Source organism: Rhodnius prolixus, unplaced genomic scaffold (assembly GCF_049639745.1).
Source record: "Rhodnius prolixus isolate KJV_2025 unplaced genomic scaffold, Rpr scaffold_13, whole genome shotgun sequence".
NCBI classification, from domain to species: Eukaryota; Metazoa; Arthropoda; class Insecta; order Hemiptera; family Reduviidae; genus Rhodnius; species Rhodnius prolixus.
Window position 1 is genome coordinate 12,304,667 of NW_027411583.1, and position 10,947 is coordinate 12,315,613.

Genomic DNA, 10,947 nt, shown 5'->3' on the forward strand with positions numbered 1-10,947 from the left:
TTATTTCCTGTTGAGAAATAATTAATTAACTGAAAGAAAGAATGTGGAAGTTATGGCATTTGGGATTTTTATTATTTAAAAAATTTGAACTTGAAATTAGACCATAACTGTTACTGTTTCATTTACTACATGCCTATTGGTTTTGTGTAACAGTGCTAGAGGTTACTCTCTTAGTTTCATTTTTTATTCTTGATTATCGGCCGTCGTACCTTATCTTGAAGATAATATCTTCGCCAATCCGTGGTGATAGTGCTTAGGATGTTTTATTAATTGTAATGGCAGGTGTACAGAAAATTATTCTGAATACTTTGTTACGAAGTAATAACTGCCCTAGACTTAGAAGTGTCTTTGCTAAATCTAAGAGCAGGTAAATAAATATCAAGCAGTAAAAGTAGACTCTGAACAAAATTTGTATTCGAATTCTTATAAATAACTACCTATAACATTAGGTTTTTTGGAACAACTGCCAAACCGTCAGATGTGAATTCCAAAGTTGAAGCTGATTCAAAAGTTTGGGAATCAATACCAGTAGAAAATGTTCGTAATTTCAGCATTGTGGCTCATGTAGATCATGGAAAAAGTACTTTGGCAGATCGTCTATTAGAAATTACTGGCTATCTAACAGCTAGTGAAGGAAATCAACAAGTCTTAGACAGGTTATTATGGAAACACGTAAATTTCTTTTTAATTTTGGATAGTTTTTTTTTTCTTTTTTACTCATGGATTTTTTTTTTAAATCAAGGTTACAAGTTGAAAAAGAAAGAGGGATCACTGTGAAGGCACAAACAGCTTCATTAATATATGAATTAAATGGGAAAAAGTATTTGTTGAATTTAATTGATACACCAGGTCATGTAGACTTTTCAAATGAGGTTGCTAGATCACTTTCAACCTGTCAAGGAGTGATATTATTAGTGGATGCGAATCAGGTGATTAATCTAATTAATTATATTCGTAATAATTTAGTGTGAAACGCAGAAATATTTTTTAATAGGTTGCCAAAGGGCATGGAACCTGAGCCTAATGTGCCATCTATTACTAAATCCACTGGTCTTACTCATAAAACAACTTCTGAAAAACAAAAATTCGGCAACATGTCCTTTTAGAAATTTACTCTAATTTATTAAAAAGTTTAGAGTTTTTATTACAGGTTTGCTTTGAATAAAGCCTTTTAGGTATTAGAGAAAAGGATGTTGCTTATCTCCTATTTTCGTTCTGGAATGAAACCTCTTAATGAAAATTTCATAGAAAGATTCATTAGAAATATTTATACGAAAGGAAAAGGAAAACTGGTAAATTAAATATGCTTAGCAAAGGAACGGTTTTAATAATAAATAAATATGAAAGAGCTTAACAAACTCAGGTACACAGAATATGTTCCAAGTAAAAGCAAATTATAAAAATCTGTCATTAGTGAAGCCTATTATGTCAGAAGTTTCATATAAAATAGGTACAGAGATTATGACAGGATGAGAAAAATTTAGAAATTGTTTATTTAATACCTTACTTAGTCTTTAACTCACCTACCTTGGGCTGTAGAGGTTGAACTCACAATAATGAGTTGCATATGTTTCACAGTCCACAAATAGGGTTCTGTTTATTACAAATGGCTCCTCATTAAACTAGCGTTTAGTTACGAAACAATTTTTGAAGTAGAAGATATTAATGTTGTCGAACATAATGTTTATAGAATATTTCTTTCGTTTATGTTCACAGGGAGTGCAAGCTCAAACTGTTGCAAATTTTTACCTAGCGTTTACTCAAGATCTAGCGATTATACCAGTCCTTAATAAAGTTGACTTAAAAAATGCTGAACCTGAATTAGTTGCTCAACAGTTGAATACACTGTTCAGCATAAACACTGATGAGATACTGAAAGTTAGTTTGGTTATTATAATGAGAAAGTATTTTTAAGAATTATTATTATTAAATTAGTGGAAAATCGCTTATTTCTCAACAGATATCAGCGAAATTTGGAAACGGTGTACCGGAAGTAATAAAAGCTATAATTAACCGAATTCCTGCACCGCCTTCAGATAGGGGAAAAAAGTTACAAGCCTTGTTATTTGACAGTTGGTAAATCTTTCAGTGATTCTGTAGTGCGTACTTTTATTTACTTATGGCTGATTATTAAAAAAGTATTTTTAAAAATTAGGTATGATCGATATAGAGGCGCAATTGGCATGATTTATGTTAAAAATGGTGAAATTAAAGTGGGCGACGAAGTTATGTGGTGTCATACTGGTAAACAATATACGGTTAAAGGACTGAGCGTACTGACACCGGAAGAGATTCCTGTTAATATTTTGTAAGTTAAACAATTAATTATGTTGACAGTAGCGTTGGTACAATGATTAAATGTAGAAAGAAAACTTTTTACTTTATGCTTGAGTTTGGCATGCCCTAAGGGTCTAACATTAAAACGCAGCCTTAAAAATTCTCAGGGAAAGACCGAAAGATAGAGGTACTAAGTAGTAGGTCCTTCAAGTGTCTCCCAGGCTTTCAGTGAAACTCAGCCTCCACGAAAGGCGAGATTAGGTGCGTTTTTGCACAAAGCATTTTGCATTTTTCTGTCCGTCTAAAAATCAAACACGTTTTTTCGCAAGCTGCTTTTTAGTCATCTCTGGACCGTAGAAGTTGAACTGGTTACATTTCTTAATTAATCAAATTTCTGAGCTTAGTCTCCTGAAAAGATAGTTATCTCAAAAGCCATCATCTCTTTTGGATGATAACTTGGACTAAACCAGCAGGGGTCTCCTGGTGTGAGATAAATTCACATAGAAGCGATTGAGAGCCGACTTATTTACTTGCTATGGGCCATTCCCATAATCCCAGCCACTCTTCGCCCTAGGCTGTCCTTGTTTCTTGTAATGTTACGGCCCTCCTATCTTGGCAGTTAGATTTCGTTCTAATTTTCTGATAAAGGAAGAGTGATCACTATTGAACGGATGCCTCCCATGTTTTAGTTATTTATATATACAGGATTTGACGTAATCATTCAGCAATAATTAACAATTTTTTCATAAAAAGTTAATTACTTTCTTAAAAGTTATTTCCTCTAGGAAACTTTAAGGAAAACAGTTTTTTTTTTTTTTTTAAATAAAATGTATTTACCAGAATATTAAAAATTGCTTTCAGTAAAAACTCAGCTACAAGGTTACCGTGTTTATCAAATTGTAGTAGAATTGTCACACTATTTGCAGAAAGGGCGGTCAAGTTGGCTGTGTGATCTGTAACATGCGATCAAGTCAAGAAGCTCATGTTGGCGACACTCTGGTACACAGTAAAGATGCCGCTGAACCTCTGCCTGGTTTCAAACCAAATAAACCAATGGTCTTTGCCGGAATTTATCCATTCAATCAAGCACAACATACAGTACTTCGTGCAGCCATTGAAAAGCTGACATTAAACGATAATGCTGTCAGTGTGACTATTGATTCGAGGTGATTGAAAGGAGAAATGTTGGTCTCTATAGAAAAACTAATCTTTCTACCTTTGTGTACTCACGTATTTTATAACAGAAATTCCATGTTTTTAGTCCTGCTTTAGGCCAAGGATGGCGACTTGGATTTCTGGGTTTACTTCATTTAGAAGTTTTCAATCAAAGACTGGAACAGGAATATGATGCCCAAGCGATTGTGACTGCAGCCAGCGTTACCTATAAAGGTAGATAGTTTCTTCATTAATTTTTAAAAATAATATTTCCGACACGATAATCTTTAAAGTAATTCAGTCGGAAATTGGTTCCTATTTCACAATATCCGTTCTCATAAAATTAACTGAGCCGAAGGCCAAACTGATGAAAAAAAATTAAATATAAAATTGATGGGCGGGAGAAATGTTACCATTTTTTGGAGATTAATGTATCTAGAAAGATTTTACTTCGTCAGGCTTTAAATCCAGTTTTTTCTATTTTTTTAATTTCTTAAATATATTTTTGCAAAACATTTGTTAAAATTGATGCATAGTTTTATTTCTCATTTTTTAGAGCTTTTCTACTTAATATCACCTATTTTCTTGTATCCGCTTCCTTTAAGAAATTTACTATTTTTTTTTTTTTTAGTAAGAGTTCACGGACGTAAATCAATTAGCCAATACGGTAGGGAAGAACTATTTATATCGAATCCAGCGCATTTTCCAGAAAACGAAGTAATAGCTGAGATTTCTGAACCAATTGTTTTAGGAACCATTATCACTCCAGGTGAAGGAATTATTTGTTATGTTAAGGAATGATTAAATTCAATAACATTAGAGTAAAATAATGTTTAGCTAGTTCTTAATATTTTTATGTTTTTAAGTTGACTCTCTAAATGAACTGTTGAACTCATATTATATTTTAGAAATTTCTCATTTTTGCGATCTCCTAAGTCAGAAAATGAGCTTATAAGAAAGATTTTTGTAGGTCACTGCCTGTGTCTCTCTTGAAGTAGTATAGTAAAATTAAAAAATGTAAAATCTGGTCCGTACCTTCGCTTCAAACTCTCTTACTACAATTTTAATCAATTAATTATTTATGGCGCTAATGACCAAGATGTCGATGCGCCGAAAAAAAAAAAAAAAAATTATTTATCTTAAAACAATTTACTAAATAAGATAGTGTTTTTAACTTCAATATAATACACGTTCTCTTTAATAAAATAATACAGTAGTAGTAAACGTGAAATATAGCTGACCCAGAACCATACTATTCATACGTAATTTCGTGAAAGAAGGTTTCAAACTTAATGTTTGCTATGAAACCTTACTGGTAACGGCCCAACAAAATTACGGAAAACTCGAAAATGTCGTTCTGAAATGAAATTTCAACTTTGTTTTTGGATAGACATTTCACACGCATGAATATACAGTGGGTCAAAAAAGTATTCATACACCAAGTTTTTTTACTTTATCTACTGAACTTTTGTTTCTAGGATGACTATTTCTTCAGCACTGAAATCGAAGATAGTAACAATGAATTTAATGCTCTCATTTTCTTTTATAAACATAAAGAATTGATTAAAAAGCCGAAAAATAATTTATTGTATGCAAAATAAGTATTCATACAGCTGATGGTTTTGAATTTAAGCTTTATTTATTATGTACATATTTTAGGCACTGGGAGGCTAGCGTCCAAATTGATATTAGGAAGCTCGAATTGGGATAAATACTGGTTCTTATTATCAGTTGATTGAGATGGGGCGAGAATCAGCCGAATTAAATTCCGTGATTAAAGATAAAATTGAGACGCTACTTCAGCAAGGGTTTAGTTATCGCCACATAGGGGGGGAACTTACATTATCTTATACGACTGTCCAGGATATAATTAAAGAGTTTAAGACAAGTTCTACTGATAACGCAAGACGTTCTGGGAGGCCGAGAAAAGTTTCTGTGAGAGGAACGCGCAACTGGTGCGGCAATTTTCCAGTTATCCCATGATAAGTGCACGCCAACTCTTGGAAAGCCTCGCGTCAACTTCAGGGACCCTTGTTACGCCATAGACATCTAAAATAGCCAGTTTGCAGCGGGCTACTAAAGTAGAACTGCAAGGAAGAAACCATTCATTATTGAAATCAATAGGATGAAGAGACTGGATTTCGCTCGGAAGTTTGCCAATAAGCCGCTGGAATTTTGGAAAAATATAATCTACTCTGATGAGAGCTAATTCAATATTTTTGGATCCGATGGACGAAAGTTTGTTTGGAGAAGGCGTAATAGGGAACTTGAAAAAAAAACATAATATAAACTGTACAGCACGGAGGAGGCTGTGTGATGGTATGGGGCTGCAGGAGTGCTGTGGGAGGGGCAGAACTTGTCGTCATCGATGGTGCTCTTAACGCTGAAAGGTACGTGGACATGTTCCGCCATAATTTAAGCAAAAGTGCTGGTAAATTTGGGATCGAATGTGCATACTTCTTTCAACAGGATAACGATCCCTAACATACAGCCAAAAAAACGAAGGAATGGCTGCTTTATAATGCCCGGAAACAACTTGTCACCCCTCCACAGTCTCCGTACATAAACCCTATTGAAAATTTAAGGTCTTATTTGGGACGGAAAATTCGAAAATTGAAATGTTTTTCCAGAGAAGAGCTCATAACCAATTTAACCAAATCATGGGAAGAAATCACGTCTCAAGAGACACTAAACCTGGTGGAATTTGTGCCCAGGGGGCTCCTAGCAATAATAAATGCAAAGAGATTGCATACAAAATATTAGGTTTTTAGTTTAGCGTTAATTATAACATTCAGACTGAGTGTATGAATACTTATTTTGCATACAATAAATCATTTTTCGGCTTTTTAATCAATTCTTTATGTTTATAAAAGAAAATGAGAGCATTAAATTCATTGTTACTATCTTCGATTTCAGTGCTGAAGAAGTAGTCATCCTAGAAACAAAAGTTCAGTAGATAAAGTAAAAAACCTTAGTGTATGGATACTTTTTTGACCCACTGTATGTATGTTGGAAAGTGTAAAACATAAACGAAATGTAACTTCGTTAAAGTGTGTAACTTAACCTCTCCTTCTTTAGAACCCCCTCTAGAATAAATTTTTCAAATAAAAGTGTGTCTAATTTATGTATAAATTACGAAGTAAATTATTGAAAACATTAAAAAATATATATATATATAATTCAAATAATTCTATTCTAATTTTCAGATACTTATTTAGGCGATATAATTTCATTGTGCATGGAAAAAAGAGGAGTTCAGCAGAGCGCTGTCAACATTGATAATACCAGAGTCATGATACAGTTTGAACTGCCATTGAATGAGATCATTCTAGATTTTCATGATAGACTGAAATCTGTAAGTTCAGGTTATGCAAGTTTTGACTACGAAGACAGAGGTTATGTTGCCTCCAATTTAGTCAAGGTAAGACGTATTATTAATAGTTCAATACATTAATTGTAAATTATTTACTATAAAATTATTACTAGGCTATGAATGAGCAATTAATTAGATATTTTGCACATGTCAACTAAGGTAAAATCGTACATTTCTAGTTTTATTTTGTTTTCCAGTTACACATTCTTTTAAACGGTGTCGACGTTGAAGAATTAAGAACAATTGTACACTCTTCTAAAGCAAGAATATATGGAAAACGATTGTGCAGCAAATTAGTAAATATTATTCCTAGACAACAGTTCCATGTAAATTGCTAGTAATTCATTAATATTTTTATTAAAATCATTTTGAATTTTTATATTGCTTATGATTCCTTTTTTTCTTGTATTTCAGATAGCCATTCAGGCTAAAGTTGGTGGAAAGATTATTGCCCGAGAAAACATTAAACCTTACAGAAAAGATGTTACCGCGAAATTGGTAATTTTTTTTTTCTCATTCGTTTTTATTGGCATTCTGTTCCTAGTGTAAAGTTGTTTCAAAATTGAATTTGATTAATTAATTAAGTTTACTCCGGAAATACATATTTTAGATTTGGAGTACCTTGAACACGAAAAGTATGTTTATTAGTGTTTTGTCTTACAAGTTTCTGTTTATATAACGTAAAAATGTAAAGTCTTAGAAAGTGTAAACTTGGAATCCTTTATGGTACGATTTTCAGTTCGATTGTTAAGTTTTGGTCGATATATTGTACATTAACCAGAACTGGTTGTTGATACTATTTAACCATTTATCGATGTTTTTGCAAAAACTCTTTAAAGCTTTGTTTAAGCTTTGCACACTATTTCCCACTAAATTCAACTTTTCCCTAATTTTGTACGATGATTAATCGTGGGAAAGTTGATTTTTTTGAGGGTTTTTCTTGGAACTGCAACATTAAACACCTTCTAAAGAATCACTACAAAAGCTATTAACGTAAGTGCGATTTTATTAAGTAGTTTGCTGAATTTTATGAAATTTTCTCGGAAAACAATTTTCAATTTACTACCTATAAATTTTGATTGAATCGGTTTTCCAAAATTATTGATTTTAAGGAATCATCCATTTATTGATTGCTTTATTTGTATAATACAAAAATATTTTTATTGTTCTAATTAGAAGTTGCATTGTGAGAATCTTACTGTGTCTACATGTAGCACTCACAGATTTCTTAAGGATAATTTTCTTAACCCCTTCCAGAAACTTATCAAAAATATTCCTCGTTTACTTATATTTTTTAGGATTTTAATCCAACAATGTTTAACCAAAAAAAAAATTAATAGCAATAATTCATTTTCCAGTATGGAGGCGATGTAACCAGAAGAATGAAATTATTAAAAAAGCAAGCTGAAGGCAAGAAACATTTAAAAAGTATTGCAAATATATCACTGCCAAGAGAAACATTCATTGAAGTGTTAAAAAGATAATGGATAATTTAAATAAATAATTTCAATTGGTTGAAAAATATATTTAACCAACAAATAAATAGGCAATTTTATAAAATAAAACTACTTATAAAAAATATTGGTTTACATTTTTTGTGTTACAATAGTACAAACTTACATACAAAATATCTTTTTTGGATTATAAATATATACATGTATATATATTTTGGCACTAGCTTTTGACCATACATCCAACTTCGAAGTTCATTCCTGCCCAGAATATTTGTTCTTAGCTATGTAACTTTCTATCTACAAATATATTTGGATCGCGCATTTCTCTGAAGAACCAATTTCGAACAAGGGTAAGTAGTAAGTACTCCTATTCCTTCTAAGTCCCCATCGTAGAATTTTAATAAGAAAATGTTACAAATTATGAAATTGAAAATAGAAATTATGTATTTGTGAGTTCGCAATGATTAGTACAGTTGTTGCCAGATTCAATTTTATATATATATAAAATTGAATCATATATATATATATATACAGGGTGTTCAGCATAAGACTACGGTAACTTCGGGAGGCGATTCTGGGCATCATTTGCAACAAAAAATTCCATATAAACTATGGCTCGATTGGGCTCCGTTTTATAGATATTTTTAATTTTATGTTTTTTCAAGGTGTTACTACTTTTTAGCAAAACGTTGTCTATATTTCTCAAACTATTAAAGCTGCAGCTATTTTAATAAGCTCATTAGAAAGAACGTTGAATTTCCTTTTAAATAAGCTAATTTATATTCCAAAATAATAATATTAAGTATTTTACTTTGTGGCCCAAACATAAGAAATAGCAAGTTTCTAATTTTTTCCAAAAACTTTGACTTCATTTTTCTCAAAAACATTTTATATGAAAAAACCGTGCACTATTCAGGAAAAACATCTACATACGATCACCTTTCGAACGGTATACAATAATTGGGGTTATGTTAAAAATTGATGCAGAAATCTGTGATTAATTGCAAAAAAGTGGGCCTCAAAACAGTGTCGGCATTATGAAAGGAACTTACTTATCGCTCTAATCGCCAAGTTAAAAACTGATATGTTTTATCCTAATACGGCTTATAAAAACAAATAAATACAAGAAGAAGAAGAAAAGATAGTTTAAAGTCTACATTTTCATTAGATATTTAGTTGTCATTTTGCTATCATTATGCCAGCGTATTCGAATATTGAATATCGCGATATGTTATACATCTACGGTTTCGTAGATCGGAATAGTGGAGAAGCTAGGCAGGAGTGTTCTAGATGTTTTCCAGATAGGGTGTTCCGAGCGCTAAGACGATCGTGGAGGTGTACTGGCGGTTCGGTGAAGTATTCCATCCACTATTATTTAATTTGGGGATCAGAGCGAGTAATAAGTTCTTGGCTTATTCATTAGTTCTCCACAATCTCCTGTGTTCGGCTTATTCATTAGCACTTCACAACCTGTTAATTCCAAAAGTTTATTGAGTAGTTCAAAATGATGATTTATTCACATTATTTAGTATATTTCTTTAATTAACCAAAGAATAACACACAGATCTAAACTCGTTAAACGAAAATCCTTTCTTTCGAAATTGGTACCTAACACTCATTTAACATCATATTCATTTTTCTTCTTTTTATTTTATTTTATTATTTGTAATGTAAATTTTATATTTTTGAATATAGTTCTTAAATTAATTAATTATTAAATTACACGTTTGCAAAAAATCGTACTGCATTTGATGATTCTGATCAGTTATATTATTATGGTAGGTGAATTCCTTTCATAATGCCGACGCTGTTTTGAGGCCTACTTTTTTGCAATTAATCACAGATTTCTGTATCAATTTTTAACATAACCCCAATTATTGTATACCGTTCGAAAGGTGATCGTATGTAGATGTTTTTCCTGAATAGTGCACGGTTTTTTTCATATAAAATGTTTTTGAGAAAAATGAAGTCAAAGTTTTTGGAAAAAATTAGAAACTTGCTATTTCTTATGTTTGGGCCACAAAGTAAAATACTTGATATTATTTTTTTGGAATACAAATTAGCTTATTTAAAAGGTTTGAGAAATATAGACAACGTTTTGCTAAAAAGTAGTAACACCTTGAAAAAACATAAAATTAAAAATATCTATAAAACGGAGCCCAATCGAGCCATAGTTTATATGGAATTTTTTGTTGCAAATGATGCCCAGAATCGCCTCCCGAAGTTACCGTAGTCTTATGCTGAACACCCTGTATATATAAACTGCACGATTGCTATATTTCCCGTTAAAGAAGTAATAGAATACAATAAATTATCTTGAATTTCCTATTATACAATTTTAAGGTCTTATATTCACAACTCAATAAATTAATATCGATAAATTAATAAGAACTTATCGATAAAAACAGTCAAAGCATTTGTTTATTTAAAAATAATTGTGACTATAACGAATTGCTGTAATTTGAACTTCGATTAGTTTTAATGGATTGGTTCTAAGAACAATAGATATACAACGCCTCATCATACAAATAACGGACTAATTGATTGTGTTTAGTACTCAGAAAAACTGTTACATAAATTAATAAGACAATAATTTTGGAATTTTTTTCTGATATAAATTACGATTACCTGTAAAGGAGAGTGCCCGTGCAAAGGGCTTAATTCAAACTAGAAGTGAGATTTTGCAGA

The 10,947-nt window shown here is 31.6% G+C and overlaps 1 protein-coding gene across 1 annotated transcript; it reads left to right on the forward strand.

The window, feature by feature from the left end:
* The first annotated feature begins 127 nt into the window (after nucleotides 1-127).
* On the forward strand, nucleotides 128-8,336 carry waw (Translation factor waclaw). Its single transcript, XM_074116294.1, has 13 exons — nucleotides 128-367; nucleotides 450-656; nucleotides 743-929; nucleotides 1,717-1,878; nucleotides 1,961-2,076; nucleotides 2,156-2,308; nucleotides 3,204-3,443; nucleotides 3,539-3,666; nucleotides 4,064-4,201; nucleotides 6,639-6,853; nucleotides 7,003-7,131; nucleotides 7,220-7,303; nucleotides 8,164-8,336. Exons 1-13 carry the CDS (start codon nucleotides 276-278, stop codon nucleotides 8,287-8,289), a joined length of 1,977 nt encoding a protein of 658 aa, XP_073972395.1. The 5' UTR covers nucleotides 128-275; the 3' UTR covers nucleotides 8,290-8,336.
* The last annotated feature ends 2,611 nt before the right edge of the window (nucleotides 8,337-10,947 follow it).

Bases quoted from the DNA above. Each gene is read 5' to 3' on its own strand.
- waw (XM_074116294.1), top strand. From the start codon at position 276: ATGGCAGGTGTACAGAAAATTATTCTGAATACTTTGTTACGAAGTAAT. The intron at 930-1,716 runs GTGATTAATCTA...TTATGTTCACAG, and splicing joins TATTAGTGGATGCGAATCAG to GGAGTGCAAGCTCAAACTGT. The intron at 3,444-3,538 runs GTGATTGAAAGG...CCATGTTTTTAG, and splicing joins AGTGTGACTATTGATTCGAG to TCCTGCTTTAGGCCAAGGAT.